This window comes from Thamnophis elegans, chromosome 1 (assembly GCF_009769535.1).
Source record: "Thamnophis elegans isolate rThaEle1 chromosome 1, rThaEle1.pri, whole genome shotgun sequence".
Taxonomy (NCBI): Eukaryota; Metazoa; Chordata; class Lepidosauria; order Squamata; family Colubridae; genus Thamnophis; species Thamnophis elegans.
Genome location: NC_045541.1, coordinates 154,083,708 through 154,106,529, shown reverse-complemented (window position 1 = coordinate 154,106,529; position 22,822 = coordinate 154,083,708). Strand labels below are relative to the sequence as shown.

At 36.1% G+C, this 22,822-nt stretch overlaps 1 protein-coding gene across 1 annotated transcript in view; it reads left to right on the top strand.

The window, feature by feature from the left end:
* The first annotated feature begins 1,464 nt into the window (after window positions 1-1,464).
* HIF1A (hypoxia inducible factor 1 subunit alpha) overlaps window positions 1,465-22,822 on the top strand; it is a 45,932-nt gene continuing 24,574 nt past the window's right edge. The window contains exons 1-2 of the mRNA XM_032235661.1: window positions 1,465-1,716; window positions 21,923-22,113. Of these exons, the coding sequence (XP_032091552.1) occupies window positions 1,673-1,716; window positions 21,923-22,113 (235 nt within the window). The 5' untranslated portion in view covers window positions 1,465-1,672. The remainder of the gene's footprint in view (window positions 1,717-21,922; window positions 22,114-22,822) is intronic.

Genomic DNA, 22,822 nt, shown 5'->3' with positions numbered 1-22,822 from the left:
TTAAATGGTTTGAAAGTGACAAAAGCTTGTAGCATTAATTGGGGAACATTTCAAAAGACCTTGGGGTAGTATAGAGCTTTTGATAGTTGGTTGAGAATATATTTGCACACTTTGTAGTTTACTATATTTTTCCTTTAGTTAATCTTTTTTTTTTTTACATTGTTTAATCATATCCAGCAATCTAGCTAGAGCAACACTTCCCAACCGTGGGTAAAACTGAGTAAAAGTGTTTTTCGTTGGGCAATGACATGATTCACTACCTAATCACAATAGGGGCATTTGAAAAAGGACTTTCTGATAAGCAGTTTTGGTTATGAAGGATAAAGCTTGGAAAGCACTGAGCTAGACTCATTTCCCAGCTTAGGTAGCATTTAGTAAGCTATATTTAGTTTCATTTGTCATATGAACCGAGCCTTTGGGATTAATTTACAGTATGGTCGATTTATTGGGCTGAGTAAATCAATAAAATTGTTTGAGTAAAATTGTTTCTTAGAAACATGTTTCAGGTTTACATCAATTTGTGTTTAATCATTCCCCATTTTAAAAATGTTTGCCTGTAATATTGCTGTTACATTGGTTTTTTTCTATGTTGCAAATAAATGAAACTGCATTCTAGACTGCCTTTTAAGGGTGAAATCAAAACAATTCAGTGGTGCAGCTGCAGTCCCTCTTTTCACCCAAGATAAGCATAGGCACACTTGTGGCTGAGGTGATTAATAAGTGTGAAATATACCAAGGGTGTGTGATCATAATACAACACACTCTTTGGGTGAGAGCAGGAGAACAGAATGCTGAGGCTTTCAAAAAAACATTTTTCTGATCAATAAAGCAAGTATGCCCCAAAGGTAATTTTTCAAGAGGAAACGGGATTTTCTAGTTTTTCCTCTGAAAACATTTCACTTCTCATCCAAGAAGCTTCAGCTGTTTTTCTTTGAAGATATTTCACTTCTCATCCAAGAAGCTCAGGGTGTTTTTCTTTGAAAACATTTTGCTACTCATTAAGAAGCTTCTACAGCTCTGTTTTTCTTTGAAGATGTTTCGCTTCTCATCCAAGAAGCTTCTTCGGCTCTGTTTTCCTTTGAAGACTTTATCCAAGAAGCTCTCTTCAGCTTCTCTGAAGAAGCTTCTTGGATGAGATACGAAACGTCTGCAAAGAAAAACCAGAAAGTCCAGTTGCCTCTGGAAAAAAAGCACATTTGGGACAACGATGAGATTGAGAATCTCCATAGACAATAAAGCAAATAAACACGAAAAGCAGCGCCGAAGCGGGCCAGGCTGCTCCTTCCTCACGCATCCTTCTTAACACACGTGAAGCCGGAAGACGCACCACGCCTTCTCCACGGAGGGCTCAGCCGAGAGGGGTTGTGAGGGGGGCCGGGCCGCCAGGAGGCTTCTCATTGGGGCAGAGAGCGCTCGTGATGAGAAGGCGAGGCCGAGGCCGGCGGGTTTGGGCCTTCCTCCTCTTTCCCCCTCTGCCGCCCCCTTCAGCCAGCGCCACTTCACAAATCGGACGGCCGCCAGTCGCGAAGCGCCTCTGAGCCGCTCGGAGAGAATTTCCCCGCCTCCCACACTTGGTTGGGCTGCTTCTTCTCTTCGCCTTTGCAGGCCGCTGAAGCCCGCCGTCCTGTGAGAACCTCTTTGGGCCAGCCCGAAGCTGGCCTCGGCCGTCGCCATGGAGCCTTGCCCGACGACGGATGGTTCCTGCGAGAAGAAAAGGTAAGGAGGCGATTCTTTGCCCTTCACTGCCGGCCGGGGCCTGGGAGCCTTTTCCGGATCGGGACTGCCTGTCGTCGTTATAAGGGTCCAGGAGGGGAACAGAGGCTTCCCACCCCCCATTTTTTTTTAAAAAAACAATATGTAATTCGGTGTGTGGAGTTTCAGGAAGGAAGGAGCGTCTGTATTGCGAGGAACAAGGGGAACCTCTCCTCCCCCATCTTTATAATCTCTCCGTCTTCACAGGCAAAGCCCACGTCAACCTAGATTTATTCACCCCAGCCTGTGGGTGATCGCAGACAGGCGAGCGAAATTCCGGTGGATGATGGGCACTGTAGTCTGCCGTGTGTCTGGGGGTTGCCAAATTATGTAAAACTCCTGCCTTCTAACATGATCTTGTTCGAAATTTTGTGCCACCTTTTTTAAACACGGGTAGCCGCGGCGGTTCAGGCCAGAATGAAGTTGGAAGATCTCTTCTTTTCCCAGGGGTTGTTTAATTATCCCTTCCTACCTGCTTTTCGTGCCCATCTTTTGTTCGTAGCGACCCCCCCCCCACCTTCTTTGCTTCTCAACTACCGTTTTTCTTCCTATTTTCCCTAAACCGCTTTCCCTCCATTCAAATTTGTCTTCATCTTTTTTCCACCCCCTGTCCTCTTATGCCCTTTCCTCTCCCCCACCACCCTTCTTCCTTTTTCTTAGGAAGATGTTTTCACTCTTGTATTTCTTCTCCTCCCCCAATTGTCCACGTCGCCATTTTGTGCTGGGGGGGGGGAATGTGTGAATCAGAGAGAGAGTGAAATCAGATTTCTCTTCAAGATGTTCTTAGCTTGCTAAATATGCAACTTTTTTTTGCAATATATTGCTAATGTATGACATGGAGACTCCACATTTGAGTTTTTCTATTTTTTTTTGGGGGGGGGGGTTCCTATTCATTAAGGCATAACAAGAAAAAAAGATCTGGCATTTCAAAAGAGTCAGGAAATGTGATGATGGCTTTAATATAATGATTGTCTGGTTTTTGGAGTTGTCCACAGGAGTTATGTTAATGTATCTTGACTGTTTGTAAATGGATATGAAAAGGATGGGTCTGTCCTGACTGGTATGATTTGGAAGGAACAGCACTTTGCCTGTGTACATTTTCAAATTCTTTGTAAGCAGACAATAAGAGATATCGATTAAAAAGTCAGGTAGAATAACTGTTAATAATAGAGATGGATATATGCTGTCTTAAGTGGGAGAGTCAATGATACTTTTAAGATTTTCAGTTTCTTTCAGTGCTGGGACAGATTACCTAGAAATTTTTAGTGAAATGACTTCAATAGGGCATTATCCTACAAGGTTGCCAGAAGTTGTTCTAACTCCCCAACTTGTGCTCCTATCTGAATCTTCCTGAGATAATGTCAACTTGAATTCCCTCCAAGCTACTCCTGCCAAAATATGGTTGCTACACATCAGTGAATTATTAGCAGTAATTTTTTGGGTTTGTGGTAAGGATTTGCATTCATGTGTTTTTGGAAGTTGCAGGTCCTTAGATGGTCTGTTTTATACTTCACTAACTCCAAACCTTTTAAGTTTAAGGGTTAAGTTTATCAATTTTACAGAATATGTAAACAATAGGATAAGCATTCTGTACTCTGTTAAAACAGAGTGTTTTAATATCATGGGGGCTCCTTGATATGATTAGACATAAAAATGGCTTTACTGGTTAAAAATAAAGAATAATTTGCTCTGTAGGATTAATCTGAGGCTTTCCTCTACCAATTGTGAAATACACAACTTCTTCCATTTCATTTAATATTCAGTAATAGACCAGGTTGACTGACAAAACAGTGTCTTTTATTGGGGGTGGGGGAACAGCTGATGTGACATGTAAAGGTTTGGATATCCCCACCTCTAGGATCTGTCTCGTCTCATTTTTTGTAATAGTAGGACAGTCTCCATTTTGAGAAACATTTAAGTTGTATGAAAAAGGTAATTATCCACTAAGTTTCAAAAATATCTCCCTGCTCTAAGAGGAACAATACAAATTCCCTTTGGATCAATTTATATGTTATTCCTTCTCTTGAATTTTAGTGTGAATACGTAGCAGTTTGTAACTAAATATTTAGTACTAGTGAACAGCTTCCATAAATCCTGTCTCCACCCCTAAATTATAAAACAATTAAAAATTCTTCAAAGGGGACTGGATTGCTTCATACATTTATAGACCTTGGGTAGAAAACAGGTGGATCTTACTACATCCCATTAAATGTGATTTTTTTAAACCGTTCATGGTTTAAAATAGTCAATATATTTGATATTACATTTTTCAGAGTCTGGTGAAAACAGCTTGCAAGATTGGTTTGTCTTTATTTTGTTTTATCTTTCTTTCAGAACTTGACTAAAATTTGGATTCTTAAATTTTTACATTGTAAATATTTTATGTATTTATCACCTCTTTACTCACCTGATAGCCCAGGAAATCTTCTAAAAGACCTAATAGAATTTTGTAGAGCTGTGGGATTAATATGACAGGTTTTTCCTCTCAGCCCCTATTTCATCTACATCAGTTCTAAATTACAAATAAACAACATGTGATGAAATGATTCATGATTTGGTGTGAATGCTTTTGTTAAAAAATATTGTAAACTTAGTAGAGGAAGTTGCCCCTCAGAGAAGCTGAAACATGATTCTTTTAAAATCATGAAGTCAAGAAAGCTTTGCTTTCCCTCTAGCTGTTTTACCTTCCAAAGGGAGAATTGGAAAGCTGCTTTCTGTTTTGCAGAGATTATATTTTACCATATTGTAATTGTAGCTTATATAAAACCTGTTTTTATTCTCCCAATTTAATTTTAATTGCCCCATTGCTTTCATTAGCCCAAGTCTTTTTTGGTTGAAAAATAAAAGTTTAAAATCAAAGATGAAGGGAGCTTTGCGCAGGAATATTTGATAATATTAACAAGCGCACAGAGTAATGGTGGTTTGATAGTGGTTTAGTTTGCTTTCTGCCCAAGACTAGTTTGCCACAATCTTTATGCTATTTAATATTCCTTGGAGTTTAGGAATTATCCATTGAAAGAAAAGGAAACATCACTTTCTTGCAATCTCAGAATATGTTGGATTCTGCCTTGCCAGCTAACTAAACCATTCTGCTACTCTCTAATTCTGAGAATATAAACATTTCCATAATGCTTCAAACCAAGTGTGTCTTAATTTCATGTTTTCCTTAATGAATGGAAATAGACAGACGTATGCTTCTGGGAACTTTATGCAGCTGTTAAAATGATATTTCCTTTTTTCTAAAAAAACGATTGTCTTCTTTAGGCTTAAGTCCCTTGAATAGGATAGCAAAATACAGTTCAGACCCCTATTGTTTTGTTTAAACTTACAGTAACAAACAAACAGGGATCACAGTAGAACTTTGTGAATTCAAAACAAGCTGTGTCTGGAAGATTTGCTGCTCAGCTCAGTCTTAACACTGTTTGAAGGTTAGTCTACTGATTTCAGAGATGGTTTTTTAAATTGCTTTTGTTTACAAAACAGAATAAAAGACTAATAGAAAACTGTTTTTAAGGATATTATTACATATCTAAAGATCTGCATTTTTATTATGTCAATAAAGAGCAAGTTCATTAGTAGAGAATAAATTCAGAGGTTTAATTCCAAATAGATATAAGCATGGAATAGGTTTTCTAATCTTAAAATGTTAAAATAAAAACTGAAAAATATATTGGAATACATGAGTTATCATTGGCTTCATTTTTAGGATCTTTTAAGACATTTAAGAAGTGAAAGTTTAGTAACACTCTAGAGCATAATATTTAGGTCACCATTTAGTTTATGTTTTTATTGGACTTGATATAATAGTGACACTTTGTTAACCATAGCTAACTAATTTGGAACAAGATTTAAGAATGGATATTTTGTTCACCAATTCGTGCATGCCATTAACTTTGTTGGGGATTTTTATTTTTACTTTATTAAGTAATAGGAATTTGATAGCTGTGTAATTAGTATGCTTTTTGGATATGGTTTTATGATAGCAACTGAACTGATCTGTACTAGTTATGAGATTGAGCCATGACTACGAATCCAAAAACGTACACTGAGAATGCCTCAAAAATGTGAACTTGTATAAGGTTTTTAACCTTCACTGTGTTGAAGATGTCCTTTCCAGAAATAGGACAGTTCACATAAACTCTAAATTATAGTGGACAATCGTATTTGTAGACGTCATAGAACCATATAACTGTGATAAATCTGGAAGTGTCCCTGTACTGCAAGATCATTCTTCCAACGTAACCTTATTCAGAATGAGTAATACTTATACTATTTGAATAGAAGAACTACTTATGCTATGGCCATCTTTTGAAATTCAGCTTATTTATCTAAAGCAGCTATTGCATTATTTAAGTGTTAACTATTAGTTTAGATTGGCTTCTCTTGATTACAATATTATTATAGAAAAATACTGTTGGATGTCTTCAACACACCAGAACTTCAGGCAGATATTAAACAGCTAACCAGGAGACAAGAGGGTACTTTGAGAGAAAGACAAAGCATTTAATTTGTTAGTTGTCCTGACTTGTTTAAATTTAATAAAATAAATAAACATGAACTTGTTTAGTGACTGTTTGAAGTTATGACAGACCCCAGAAAAGCTACTTACAGCTCAATTTTGAAGTTGTGATAGCAACAGCACTTAGACTTACTGTATATACTGCTTCATAATGTTCTACAGCCCTCTTTAAGTGGTTTCCAGAATCAGCATATTGCCCCCAACAATCTGGATCCTCATTTTACTGACCTCAAAAGGATGAAAGGCTGAGTCAACCTTGAGCCAGTGAAAATCAAACTGCTGGCAGCTGGCAGTCATCAGAATTAGCCTGAACACTGCATTCTTAAAGTCACATGATCACATTTGGGCACTTAGCAACTAGGTCATCTTTGTGGACATTTGCAGTGACCCACAGTCACCATTAGGTAAATTGGATTCACTTAAGAACTGTGTTCACTTAATGATTGCTGCTGCTGCAGCAAAAAAAAATCAGGTCTGGTCACATGATGCCTTGACTTATGACCACAATAACGTCTGGGCTCAATTATGGTCTCAATTCAAGGACTACCTGTATAAATCTCTCAAATACTGTTCCTTGAGACATGTCTCACCAATAAGAATAGAATCATTACATAACTATGGTATGCTCCAGCCCCTATGGTACAGCTGGATCATGATGAATGGTTTGAAAAGATGCTGTCTCTCTTCCAGCAATGTAATCTGCTACGTTGACAAAATAATTCTGTCCACAGCAAGGCAGAAGCCCACATAGAAATGGATCTAGAAAAAGTTTTTTCTAAGAATCTTTGTAGTTAGGTTACATTCATTCTCTTCATCATATTGCCCAAGAGGAAAAAAATACTTTCCATTGGCGTACCGCTTTGTGGGTGTTCACATCACTAACTCTTTAACAACAACATATTATTCAATAATACGTTTTGTGTAGCAAAATGTTCCTAATTCACTGTCGTAGCCATTGTGGTAGAACATGCCATCACAAACATCTTGCGCATGCTTTTAGACTGCAGAAACTAAACCTGATCTCTCATAATTGCCACACTGGACATGTCATTTGGAATTGCATGTAGATACTTTTATCGTATCAGGTCTCTAAGGGTTGTAAAGCAGCATTTCCTGTAATAGATGCATATATAGCTCTACAGCTTTATAGTGTAGAATCTGATCAGCTGAAAAGGAAGCATCCTGTACATCCTGTACACTTAGTGTCCATACCGAGGCCAAGACTTGAAAGGAACACTAGATGAAGTTATTGACAGATCTCTAGAACTTCCAACTGGAAATCAATTGGATGTCATGTTTCTCCAAAAGAACACTACTAATGTTTGGTCTACGGTCAACCAGACCAGACTTTTCTCTGTACTTGTAGAAATTGCAGTGAACAGAAGGTTCAACCAAATGACCTGTGTGGGAAATTGACTACAGAAAAAAACAAATTTGGGTACCAATTTGAATATAAGACAGTGAACTAGAAATATGTTTTAAATAATACTTTCTTTTCTACAGGACAGGTTTTTGGGAAAATCACAATTTTGTTGTGTTAGATTTATAGCATAAGTTCCTTTGGGGCTACAGAAAAAAATAATTGATTGCAAAAGGTATTTGCCACATTTATGACAGTAGGAAAGCTTTTTTTGTATTGGCCAGTGGAGTAATTATCTGAACTATTTGTTTTGAAGCATTCTCTAGCGGTACTCTGAAGCAACTATGAAGAATGCATTTGCCTACAATAATTGAAACTTGTTACACAACTTTCATTATCATGAGATCACTTTGTCCCTGTGGTTGACCTCAGTGAGGCTGTTTTGGAACAAATGTTTTGAGGATCCAATCCTAAACATAGGATTACAGCACAAATTCACAGTAGTCGGTTTAATTTTTATTTATGGTATGTCTCAACTCTCATTGGTTTATTCTACCATGTTTTCCCGAAAATAAGACAAGGTCTTATTTTCTTTTGACCCCTGAAATAAATGCTTGGCCTTATTTTCGGGGAGATCTTATTATTTTTGAGGTGCAGGAGGCAGCAAGCATGGTCACCTCATGGCTGCTGCTATGTTGCAATATTTTCAGGGAGGGCTTATTTTGCGCATGCGCTCAAAAGCTCGATTGGGCTTATTATCATGGGAGGGCTTATTTTCAGGGAAACGGGGTACAAACCATGATTTATTTGATTCTGGTATAGTGTAATGATTAAAACAAAACTCAGTATGATGTATAAACTAACCCAATCAGAATAACAACAATAGAAAAAATTTAATAAGCCAGTTTAAACATTTCAGAAAAATTAAAGAAGACACTGGCAGATTGTCTGCACCCAATGTTCTGGCACTTCTACCTTCCTTCTGTTGGACATTGATTTTTTTGGGGGGTGGGGGGTGATGGAGAGTATTTTATGCATAAATGTGAAACATTTCCAATGAGCATGGAAGAGCCTGTCTAAAATACAAATACAAAGAATTTTGAATTCAAAAATTTTAATAAAATTCTGGGAGGCTTGCAGAGTATAATTTGCTTAATGTCTGCTTACTTTAATAATTAAAAAAAGTAAAAGTAAACCTTAAACTAGTAATAATAATCATAATTGATTTATATCAGTTCCAATCTATGAATACAAATAGTCGTTGACTTAGGACCACAGTTGAGCCCAAAATTTCTGTTGCTAAGTAAGACATTTGTTGAGTGACTTTTGTTTTATTTTATGACCTTTTTTGCCACAGGTCAGTGGATCACTGCAGTCGCTAAGTTAGGAACACGGTTGTTAAATGAATTGGGCTTCCCTATTGAGTTTGCTTATCTGAAGGTCACAAAAGGGAATCACATGACACTGCATTTGTCATAAATATGAGTCAGTTGCCAAGTGGCTGGATTTTGGTCATGTGATTATGGGAATGCTGCAATGATTGTGTGAAAAACAATCATGAATCACTTTTTCTGGGGCCATTGCAACTTTGAAAAATCACTAAATGGACTGTTGTAAGTTGAGGACTAGTGGTAACCACCCTGAATGAGTGAATGAGTTGGGTGGCCATATTTATTCTAATTGCTGCCTCTCTAGTTTTTGACTGTAATGCCCAGTTGGGTTGTCATATGTATAGATTTTAGCCATAGTGTTAAGACAGAATGTTGCCCGAGGTACACCATCTTGGAGGTAACCTATACTTCATACCCTGGTGGCCGTATACATTTTCTTAATAGATAACAGGAAAAAGGTATTTCTCCTCTTGAAAAGTTCAGTGAGCAATAGTTTGGGCCTTTGCAAGCTCAGGCGCCCAATAGACTTGTAATGTTTTGTATTTCACAGTAGACATCTTACAATTAGCCGCTTGCCTCAAAAAGAAGGCACAATAAAGCAGAACATCTAGTTGTAACCACAGAGTTCCATATAGTATGGCAATGAACTTATTCAGCAGGCAAATAGTAATTTTCTTTTAAGTTGTAAGCAGATTTTAATACCTGAACGTTGTTTAACCATTTTTTCTTCACCTCCACTCTCTCCTGCCTTCAATTAGCTTTAGCCATTGACAGCAAAAATGCTTTATTGACAAACATTTCTTCAAATATAAAAGGCTTGGAGGAATTTTTAAAAAAAGAAAAAACTGGTTGCAGATATTATGCCTCTCATATGTAATGCACTGTTCCCACCTTGTCTCCCACTTGGGATAAGCACAGACTCTTTGGTCCTGAGTTCAGAAGACTTAGAACAGTTTGGATAATTATAATAATTATTTTACCATTAAAGGAGATTAGTGTGGAATTTACTACAAGATAAAGTAATAGACATTGATTTGAATGATCAAATTGGAGTTTAAGGCTGACAGTTTTAAGCTATGTTTTTTTTTTCTGGCGTTATAAATATTCCCCTGAAGCTATTTACTAAAGAACACAAGAGAAGAGGTGTCATTGATTCATACCCTATTTAGTGGCTTTCTAGGTGGGCATTGTGTGACTGAACATTAAATGTCTCCCGGAGTTTGCTCAAATCCATATTCATTGTGTCAATTATACTATCTGATCAGTTCATTCCCAGCCATCTCCTTCTCATTTTCCCTTCAATCTTACCAACATCAGGGTCTTTTCCATTGAATCCTCTCTTCTCATTAGGTGGCCAAAGTATTTGAGCTTCAGTTTCAATATCTGTCCTTCCAAAGAACAATCAAGGTTGATTTCATTTAGGATTCTGAATATTTGCATATGTCATTGTTTTTTTAAATAACTTTTCCTATATTTTCAATTGGATCTTGTTTATTTTGATCACAGTTTATACAATAAATCACCGTTGTTGGATTTACACAAATCTATAAATTTATCATTTACAATTATAATGGCATGCTTGTACAACATGCCAAGTCAAAATGTCAAAATGAAATAAACTACATTGTGGTTCAACACGAAGGTTTCCAAACTCTTCATACTAATATGTTGCTGATACTTTTGCAAAATGGGTGAGCTTACTCACCCATCAAATGGCTGCCCAAGAATATTCAACAGTTCTAAGTACCAGTTCTTAGTCACTCCCTCTACATCCCTTTCTGCAAAGTACTCACTTAATCTTTGCCTTTAGAAGATTGTGATAGGTTTAAGAATCAGTACATCAGTGTATAAATGACAATTTCAAGGGAAATACATCAGAGATTAAGTGTGTAGGTGATTTGGTGAATTGCTTGCCAGTTCTGTGGGTTTATAATTTCACTTGCTGCAAGTTTGTGAAAATATTTGGCTTCTTACAGCTATACTGGCATTTCCATATTTGCTATTAATCTTGTGCATGGGTTTCTAGACACACTTTTTAAAAAACTAGTTGAGATATGAAAACTAATGCAAGAGTCTCTGAGTCATTTTTTAATTTTTACATTCCTGATATATCTGAAATTTTAAGAATATTTTGTGGGCAATCTTACAAAATGACTGCCATTGGGAGTATAGCTAATCACAGAAAGACAATTTGTAAACCAAAATTGCTCTCTTCTGCTTCCCCAAAATATTTCACATCATATTTCAATGTACTTAGGGATTTTATTTTCTTGAAATACCTCCGTGAGGTTTAGAGGCACTTTTGGGAATAAAAATAATGTTGGAGTCTGTCATCAGCTTTTTCATTTTCATTTAAAAAAAAATCATACAGAAGGATGGATGCTAAGGATACGTATCCATGGGGATCTCTGATTTGCTGTATACTAGTGATCTGAAATGACAGCTAAGACAAATTACAGACAGAACAACACTATATATATTAATGTTTTACATAATTCATGATTTACACTAAGAATACAATTTTTTATTTTTGTTTTCAATTCTAGTTTCTCTATTGAACACTTCTGAAATCAGTACTTCTCTTGACAGAGTTCCAAATCTGTAGGAGGTTGTCCAAGTTCTATTGACCTAGTTCTTTGGGTAATCTATATTGATTGGTTTTGTAGCATAATCTTGGTTCTAACTGCTATGACTAAAACATAATGCAGAAGGTATTTAAATTATTTCCAAACTTTCTCAAGTTCAAACACAAAAATTGCCTAAAGATACGGGAATGGTTGGGTGGTAACCATTTCTCTCGCAACATGTCTCTTTGTCATAACTCAATAGTGAATTATGCCCATTGTTTTTCTTCTCTTTTTTCCTCTTTTCTCCTGATTTTTCCAGTATTGCTATTGTTTCAAAATCTCCTACCTTCTCTTCTGCCTATTTTGTCTGCTGTTCCCCAGCCTCCTCAATAAACCTCAGGCCCTTAGATAGAAGACTTAATCCAATGGCAACTATACTTTCTTTGTTGCCTTTATGACAATAAGATCTTTTTCTGAGGTTTCATTGAATCTAAATGTGTGAATCAGTTCCTAGATTCCTACCAAACTATGGCAGGACCGCTCAAACTAGTGTCAATATATACATAAAACATTATTATTACATTAATGCATGATTACATTAATTGTAGTCATTTTTTGCTGTTTTGAATAGTACATGCTTATAGTTTTTTTTTAATGTGACTGTTTTTTATGTATTTATTGGTTTTTAAATTAAGTGTTGTATGCTGCCCAGAGTCATTCATATGTTAGATGGGCAGCTAAATAAATACATTCAAATAAAAGATTTGATATTTGGGAAAATATTTGCACTGGAATGTTGGAAGCAATGTTGGGCAGTAGACAATGAGATCATATGCAATTACAATATATATTTGGCCATCAAAGAATACTGCTTGAAAAGAGGCCGTAAATGGCCACTGTTTTATTCTCTTCTATTGAAATATCATCATCAATGAGATGCTATGCTCCCCCCCCCCCCCATTTAGGAATTACCAGATCCAAGTCCTTTTCACAATCAGGTCATCAGAGATGACCATTGCAAAGTCAGTATGGAGCATTGTGGAACTAACTTCTGGCCACTTCCAGTCTGTTTGCTTCACAGCAGGAAATCCACCATGCAGCCCTGGCCACATGGGGGGCTAGGGGAAAGAACAAGAATGCTTTTCTCATTATTTTGCAAATTAAACCTCTCTCTGCTCTTATTTCCTATCTTAAAACCAGCCATGAAATACCTGTTTCTCCCATATTTTTAAGAACATTCATCTATAAAACAAATATCATACAACTTTGAAACTTTCAAATTTATAAGGTTTTTTTGAAAGTAGATTTTTTCCCCCCTTGCAGAAACTTTGGATATTCCCTTCCAGATTTATCAGTTTATATCTGTTCCCGGAAATGAATTACAAAATACCCAACTTTATGTCTGCTATGACAGAATGATGAGTACATTTGGTTCTGTTTTCTTCTTGTAAAATTATTTCTGCAAATTCATGTGAATTAAGTAATTTTATACCAATTGTTAGGCATTTCTTATATTTTTAATTGTTGGAAAGGAGTAGGTAACTTGGTTTAAATTCAAACTAAACCCCCATCTTCATTTCAACTATGAAACTACTGTTTCAAGTGCACAAAGGAAGTGTTCTGCAAAACACAAGTAAAATGTTCATTTTTAGCTTAAAAGGAGAAGTTGCAGATTTGAAACAATGCAGCTGATTTTCAACCCTTGTGCAGGCTGCCTTATGCAATAAAAAGTCTACATTTTGGCATCCCTAACTTTCCTTTTTACATTTTGCAAATGAATATATTCCTTTCAGTTGGCAAAACAAATGGTGTATTTCTTATTGTCCAACTGAACAAATTCAGGTTAAGCTTTGAATTAATTTGGACATAATTCACATGAAGATACTATTCAACTCTACTCATTTGCTTTCTCCATTTGCTCACAATAACAGATATGACTGTATGGTTATAGAGGTGCGTATTGTATTTGTCCTTTCTATATATATGGGCCATAATAAGTGCTTCTCTTGGGTTAATCATCGACAGTCTGAAACATCATTTCAGTATTCTAGAAAGTCTACAAACTTGTTGGGGCAGATTTATTGTTTGTGTCTCTGGGATGGGGGATGGGAGCTGCAATATCAGGAAGAATTCAGTGGTATCTGCTCAGCGCATAAGTTTGATATCTACCAAATATTTGAAAGGGTTGAATAGAAACCTTTAAAAAGTGGACACTACTATACATTACCATAGATGTAAATACTGTTGTCTCAGTGTTAAAAACTTTGGATAATCATTAAAACAATATAGGACAGAGATGGTTGCTTTCCAGGAAAAGTGTTTGATAATCATTAAAACAATATACGACAGCGATGGTTGCTTTCCAGAAAAAGCGTTTGATAATCATTAAAACAATATAGGACAACGATGGTTGCTTTCCAGAAATTGTCATACTGTAACTTCCAACAGTCCTAGGTAGCACCATCAATTTTAAATATGTTTGCAGCTTTAGGAACAGCTGTTCACCCAAGTCTTTGGTAAGGATGATTGAAGTCATTTTTTAACCTAGATTGTTTCTACCAAATTTGTTATCTGACCACCTTTATCGTTTTATAACTTTTTTGGGGGGGTTGTTACTTGGCATTGTTCATGTCTGCTTGTTCATATTTTAATTAATTTGTAAAAGTTCCCAGAGTTGCTGGAGTAAATTTAATAAATAATAATCACAAAATTTGGAGTCTCACTGGTTCTCTAGTATTGTTGTGAGTTGGGGACTTTTAATGTGAATCACTTTGGAAGGTCATGATCAAAAATGAAAGTGATAGCAAATTTGTGGAGTTGTAAAGCCATATCACTATAACAATTTAATTCTGTTCTGTTTGGTCAAGCTGGACTAAACTTTGAATAGAAAGAAGAGAAAAAACCACTTTGAGGCTATACTGATACACTTAATATTATAAAGGAGGACATTGTTACTTTTATTTATGGATGAATTAGTTGGAAGTCAAACTAATATATAGCTTGAATAAAATATTTCTTATTTTACTCTTAAATTACAGTGAGTATGAGTCTCTAGTTCTGTGGTTCCCAACCTTTTTTTGGCCATGCCCCACCTAAGCATCTTTAAAATCCTATTCCCCCCCCCCCCCAATATAATTCTTACTTTACTCAAAAAGTGAACTCTACTCACGCAGAGGAAGTCTAAAAGGCCATTAACTTGGTTTAAATAAGATTCAAATTGCCCCCATTAAAAATCAAATTGTCCCCCTGTGGGGCCTGAGCCCCACATTGGGAACCACTCCTCTAGTCGCAAGAAGTTGGATGAATATATTGTAATACAAACAGCATGCCTATTTTAAGAAGCCTGAATTTGGTGTCAGTTTGCCTTTGTCAGCTGAAAATCAGTAATAATTTCTGGGTTCAGAGAGAAATATAAATGCTATGTATTTCTTTTAAATCCAAACCTTCAGAAGGATGTAGGTGGTTATCTGGAAGCAATTATAGGTAAGAGGAGAATAGGGAAGTGCTGAATTACAGTATTGAAATAGTTGTTTTCGGAAATTACAGGAAGACAATAATAAAATTAAGCTAGAAATAATTTTCACAGGAAAGATCTGTTTCCTCGTTTTACAAGAAAACGGTTACTCTATCTTTCTGTGGTTATGTATATATTAAATGAGCAATTGTAGCCTAAGGTACAGCGCTTAGATTGTTTCCATGCAACCCTCAACCTAAATAAAAACAATATTTTAAAAAAGAACTGGCCCAATTCTCATGTTACTATTATGTTCTTGCAAAGATTTTAGGAAAGTATACCAGACCTATATTTGCTATCATAATGACAAAATTGTCATTTAAAAAAAATAGAATGTGACAACAATGATGCCTCCACAATTACATAAAGATGTTTATGGATTGATTGATCGATCAATCAATCATTTCAATTTGATTTGTGTGCCACCCATCTTGTCTAGAGGCGTATCATTATCTGCCACCTCAAACAGTTGCCAAGTCCAACTACTACTATCATGGTAATTTGTAATCTGCATGAAAAATAATTTGTTACAATATGATACAGATATAAAAAAGTAAGTCGATCTGTTTAATTTGACTCTTACAATTACATGTCTGTAATTGTCTTTGAGTTTTCTGAGCAACCTTATGGAAGTGATCTATCATAAAGTAGTGTTTGTTTTAACTTCCCAGTTTAAGCTACAACTTTTATCATTTAAATATGAGCCAGCAGTGTGTTACAGCTGACAAAAAAGCCAACACAGTTCTAGGCTGCATAAACAGAGGGATAGAATCTAGGTCATGTGAAGTGTTGTTACTTCTTTATAATGCCTTGGTGTAAGGCCACACTTGGAATACTGCATCCAGTTTTGGACACCATGATGTAAAAAAGACGTGGAGACTCTAGAAAGAGTGCAGAGAAGAGCAACAAAGATGATTTGGGGGTTGGAGGCTAAAACATATGAAGAACAGTTGCAGGAACTGGGTATGTCTAGTTTAATGAAAAGAAGGACTAGGGATGACATGATAGCAATGTTCCAATATCTCAAGGGCTACCACAAAGAAGAGGGAGTTCAAGCTATTCTCCAAAGCACCTGAGAGCAGTATAAGAAGCAATGGATGGAAACTAATCAAGGAGTGCAGCAATCTAGAACTAAGGAAAAATTTCCTGACAATTAGAACAATTAATCAATGGAAGAACTTGCCTCCAGAAATTGTATCTGCTCAAACACTAGAAGTTTGGAAGTTTCTTAAGAAGAGACTGGATAACCATTTGTCTGAAATGGTATAAGCTTTCCTGCCTAAGAAGGGGTTTGGACTAGAAGACCCCCAAGGTCCCTTCCAACTGTTATTCTATCTTCTACCTTGTAATTTCTTGAATAGATCTCCCATTCAAGTGGTAATTGGACTTTTTGCTGCTTAATTTTCAAGTTAAGCAAATATCTGTTTTTAAACTGATGTGAAAATCCATAGTAGTGGCAGTGGAAGATATTCTGTGGACAAGTTACTGCCATATAGGAAGTTATTTGCCTTTTTTCCACAGAATCTTTCTTGGTAGAGAGGCGAAGACAGACTGGTTCAAGGAGATATGATCTTTTCAGTCCTTGAGCATTTAGAATTTGATAGACCCAAATATAGTGCTTAAAAATTGTGTAACATTTAATTTTTGCTCTTGTTCAGTCTTCATCCAGACGTCCATGCAATTTTTGCACAACGTTGGATGACTCCAATTACAGTGTGAGTTAATAATGTTAATGGATTGGTGTCATTTCACTCCAGCCTTCATGATTTCTTCAACCGGCAGCTTTCTGTTAAAATTTATGAAGATCAAGATAAAGTATCGGTGCCTTCAGTGGTACAGAATCTCCCCAATGCTTATTTCTGAGGTGAACTCTGCTGGGAAAAAGAAATCACTGTGTCTTTGCCTACTTCCATTCCATCAAAATACCAAGGATTATATCATAGGAACAAATGTCATTGAGAGGTCAAGAAGAATTGGCATGCCTACAATTGCTTACCAGAAACATAGAGGACATTTAATAGGCTATTCAATAAAAAAATTTGGATAGTTTGCAACTTCCATTTGTATTTTCTCTCTCTATGTATTTCCCTTGGACGTGGTCATTTTCTTAAGGGAAAGGGGACTCAATTGCTTGTAAAAACAATCTGCTTTTTAGGCAGTACCTAAAAGCTCCTGTGTCTTTAATGTAATTCATCTAAGAATTAGCAATGGTTGCAGTATAATGAAAGGGAAGCTAGCAAGTAAATATAGGAAGTATTCTTGGAACAAAACTACAACCTTCTTTTATTCGACCTTTTCAGGCAGTTGATAGAACTGGCTCAGAAGTGGAAAGATAAGTTCATAACCAGAACAATTCTGAAATACTGTTTCCTGATAAGAGTTAATCCTGCTCATGCACACACATTATACTTCTCAGTAAAATTGAAAATCTCAATCCTGGTTCAATAAATTGGTTCATACAACTAAGGCCATAAATCATGGTTTATAAACCTGTGGGTGAATTGACAGAAAATACTAAATTGATATTACTTATGGTTTATTGTGGTGTGTCAACACACACATACACACATCTTTTAGTGGTAGCAATTCTAAGTACTCTCTCACTCTCCTATAGCATTGTTTGTAATGAGGAAGAATGGTTTTAGGATGTATAGTGCACGTCAAAGATACCTAAAGCTATATTGGAAATGTGGTGGACTAATCCTTCCAGAGATTTCAGATCAATTTTACAATAATTAACAGAAAATATTTAATTTTTTTTTATTAAAATGAATTAAAGACTTTTTAAAAAAATGGATAAAATAATTTTTAGTTAAATTAACATTTCATTCCAATTGCATGTTACTTTGTTTGCTTTCTGAATTCACAGATTATCAGTGTTGATTGAGGCCACAAATATAGGTTAATATTGGATTCAAAAACATAAATGCTATGCTGTGTAAGTTGTTTTCAACATGATTTATAATATTTACATATCATTTATTTAAACAGTATATCACATTTAGTAAGCACATGAATTAGCACATAAAAGAAGTATTTAAGAGTGTTTTAAAATATCTAGCCAGTAATTAGCACTACATATGAAAAGAAATACTGAAAATCATTTTTTTCAACTTCCTGCTGATTGTATCTAAAATATTTACGTCAGTGTCTAGTTCTATAATTTATCAACAGGATAGGTTTCCTGGGGAAAAAAAGGTTGCATATGCGAGATTATTTTAAAAATAAATATAGTAAATATTGATTATTTGATGATAAATTCTATTGAACAACCGATAGTGGCTTTAACCAAACTCTTAATTCACAATTCATCTATAAATCCTTGCTATAGTTTAGCTAAAGTCTATAAAATGTCTAGCAGTAAGTGTCTCCAGTCTGCTGTATCTTATCTTCTTAGATTTGGGATTAGCAGTACACAAAATAGCAGCAAAAGGTATTTATTTCAGCCTCTTGAAGATTTAACAGTGTTGACTTCAAGACTTAAAAAAAAATCCCTCGTTGCATAATTAAGTAAACTTCCTTGTCAACAAGTGTAGGTTAATTGATGCAAAATAATAGAAAATAATAATAGTATACATAATCTTCAAAAGAATATCATCAAGAATCAAGAATCATTTCTTAAATATGTTGTATTGATCCTGGGCATTCTTTTATTCTTCTTAGTGAATTTTAGTCTTAGCAACAAAATAAAGGTTTACACTATACTCCATCAAATTTAACAAATTATGTCATAAGTTCTCTTTTGGCATTTGCAGATGATTTTTACCCCCCCCCCCCTTTCCTGGATCACATAATAAGAAGGATTACAGAGCAGAAACTATCCCAAGTGGAATTGCCCTGAAAAATGTCTTGAAAAAGACCTGGAGGTCAGAGTTAATCTGTTGGTATAATACTCAGCTTGTTAAGTGTTATTGAAATTAAAAAGAGGCAAAGCAATAGAAGGAAAAGAACCATTGAAGGAATCAATAGAAATACCAACTGAATTGAAAAACCAAAAAAGTATTTATAAATAGGGGGGGGGGGAATCTCAAGAAAACAAAGGCAACTAAATGAAATCTGCGACAAGCATAGAAGGGTCTAAGAAAAGACAAATGTGCAGCTGACATAGTCAAAAGGAACATCGTGGCAGCCTTAATTTCTTATTCAAGCAGCAGCAGGGAAAACATTGCCTTGTGATGATTCACCAGAAGGCCTTTGAAGAGAAGCGGTGTTGGCTTTTAGAAGATCTAGGAAGGTAGGTCAGGATAGCAGAGATCCCTGCTTATGCTCAGTGTAAAGATAGCAAGCAGGAACAGGAGGATAGCTGAGAATGAAAAGGTAGCACCACAAGTCTCTTGAGCTTTCTGGTGGAACTGAGCTAGGCTTGGAAAGCTGAAGAAAAGGATTTGATCCTCTGGGTCTTATCTGGGATGAGAGAACAAAGAGGGGAAAGAAAATTGGGGAGATGGCTATAATAATTGTTTGGGTCAGAAGGGCACTGGTGGCACCCAGAGCCATGTGTCAGGGCACGGGAGATGTTGCCCTGTTAGCTGGACAGCGCGCATGCGTGCGCTGCCCAGCTGAATTCAGCCTTTTTTAAAGCCATTTTTCGCCCTCCCCAGGCTCCAGAGGCTTTATAGGAGCCTGGGGAGGGTGAAATGAACCTGCCCTCCGGAGGCTTCAGGAGCTTCCCTGAAGCCTCCAGAGGACTAAAAAGGACCCTATGAGCAAACTGGAAGTCACTATAAAGCTATAGTCACTAGAAAGTCACTATAAAGTCTCCGGAGCCTGGGGATGGCGAAAAAAGCATGCAAAAAATGGGGGGGAGCACTCGCATGTTCACGGGGGTCATGCGTTGCATTATGGGTGCGGCACGCTCGAGCATGAAGGCCCTGCGCTCCCCCCTTATGGCATGCGAGCCAAAAAAGGTTCGCCATCGTTGACCTAGAGGCTCTGCTGAATGCGACCAGGTTTAAGAGCTTTTGTGCAAACCTAGGCTGGTTTGGGGGGAGATAAATTGGAAGTATATTTTTTATTTAAAACCAGTTCAATTCTGATTTAGACTTAAAAAATCTTTCTACAATTAAAAATAGTTTGATTTACCCCAGGGTGCTTCTTAACTATTTATTCAAGTTAATTTGAGTTAATTTGCATGAATTTGCCCTTATGCTGGATTAGGAGCTATATAGATATCAAGGGAGATGTAGTTCCAGAAGGCAGACACCATGACACAGATGACATGATCCCTAGGCTCAGATAACCTTGTTTAATTAGTTTATGAGTTGCAACCCTTAGTATGATTTACTTTCAAACCCAATAGAAAGCTAGGCAATATTCTATATAGAGAGAACTGCAAATAGCTCAAAATGGACCTCGGGTAGTGTAATGGTATGTGGGAATGACCTTGGGAGAGGGCAAAGAGATGCTGCCCAGGGAATGGTCAGATAAGAGAGAGCATACCTGACAGTTACATAGTGGGTGGATCAAGAGGCTCAGGAGGGACTCTCCCTAGGTTATCAGGCTGTAAACATGGTGGCAGCAGAGAACTGTATTTTCAAACTTGGCAAGATTCGGTTAATGTAGCTTTACAATAAAGTAGAATTAGCATATCTGCTTGTGTTTCCTGTCTAGTCTACCTGGTAAAACTGGCAGGTAGAAATTGGGTGATGGAAGGAGACATTGAGTCTACCAATCTTTCTTTACAGCAGCTATCTGGAAGTCCAACACTTCTGTTTAATTGTTGCTATATGGATCTTGCATTGGTGATTGATACATATTTAAGTTAAAATGTTTACAAACAGTACTCGATCTTGTTGAGGTTTTGTCTGAACTTGTTTCTCCTGATCCAGTTGCTCTCAGCCTCTAGATTCAAGAAGTTATTTATAATTATTTTCTTCAGAAATCAAAGAGAATTGACTAATATGATCCTTTCAAAACATTAGACTTATATGGAGGAAAGCAACTAGCCTGAACTTTGATTTGCTGTGTGTAATATCAAACGAGAGCTATTATAATAACTTGATAGAAAAAATTCTTCAAGATTTGTGTAAGCTTCACTTTTGTGTTCAATTACTTGTTAAGTGACTGCATATGAGTATTCAGTGTATATATTTTCTTGTCTGCAAATGGTAATTGAATAAAGGATATCTTAAAATTAAATTCAGGCAGGAGAGAGGTGCTTATTGTGGTGATTTATAATTCCAGGGAATGTACTAGATGATTACACTTTTGCATGATTTATGGATGCTTTGAACTTGCTGTAATTTCCTAGATTAAAACTACAGCCCAAAGCCTTTATATTACTTAAGGTTTTTTATAGCTAACTCTTATCACTTTCTGGAAAAAAATGACATTATGAATCTACTAATAATCTTAAAATTTGACTGCAAAAAGGCTTCCACAAGGAATTGTATTTAGAAACTTTAATTAGTATAGGAAGTATTGGTTATTATCTTTAAAGTTCTTGTGATTTGGATCATCCTGCTCACTGAAGTAATCTGATAAGATTGATTTACTGTTACAATGATCTTATTGGGTCTTCTCTATAATTAACTCAGGATTGTCAAATGCACCCCTTCTTGCCTTTTTTAAAAGGTTCTAAAATGCACATTTCAAAACAAGGTTTTTGTTGCTGATTTTAACATTTCAGGTGTTAATATTTTAAAGTCATAAACTATTGATAGATTTATGGATTGCAAGGACATGATGATGAATAGATACAGAAATGTGCATTGGGTACAAATATTTGTTTGTGAATCTTGATTAAGTAGTCTAAAAACTCATTTTCAATCAGTTGATACATGATATTTAGCCATTTGGATATTGTGTTTATTTTTGTAGGATTAGCTCGGAACGTAGAAAAGAGAAGTCTAGAGATGCAGCCAGGTGTCGGAGGAGTAAAGAATCAGAAGTGTTCTATGAACTTGCTCACCAGTTGCCTCTTCCCCATCACGTGAGCGCACATCTTGATAAAGCCTCTGTTATGAGACTTACAATCAGCTACCTCCGTATGAGAAAGTTGCTTGATGCAGGTAAGCATTATTCTTGCAGATGTGAAAATTTCTCAGTGGCTGGTGAATGAATACTTTGCTGTCTGTGGCACCATGATCCGAAACTGTATCACTTCCCAGTTTCTTTTTATCTCTCAATCTCAAGAAGTCATTTCTTAGAATGATAAAGTCAAGGACCTATTTTTTAAATTTCACAAGCTCTTTATCTATTATTTCCATTATTGTTACTGCTTCAAGGGAAAGGACTTGCTGGTAAGTCTAGAATGTGTAATAAAAATCATATCTCTTAGAACATTTTTTAATCTTCTGTACATAACCTTACTTATGCATTAAAAATTTGCTTCATATACTTTGCTTATTAACGTTTAATACTTGATTGAAGACTTAATTAAAACTATTCACCATGACAGGTGTGGGTCTAGAATTGATAAATAGTCATGCTTCCTTCAGACTTTGAAGCTCAATATATGGATGAAGATTGAAACTTGAAAACTTTGGTACAGGGACAAACTATTGTGTACCCACAATATATTTTGGCAGAAAAAGTATTCTGTCCACCTTTCCAGCAGTTTACTCAGGAAAAACCTGGGTTATAACAAAGATTGAATTTTGCTACCTAAAAGTAGGTTTTCTGTTAGGCTGTAAGTCTAACAGGCTACATTACTTAAATTTATCCAAAGTTAGAGAAATGTTAGTGCTTTTTTCTTGAAAGTCATGATTCTACTTTAGA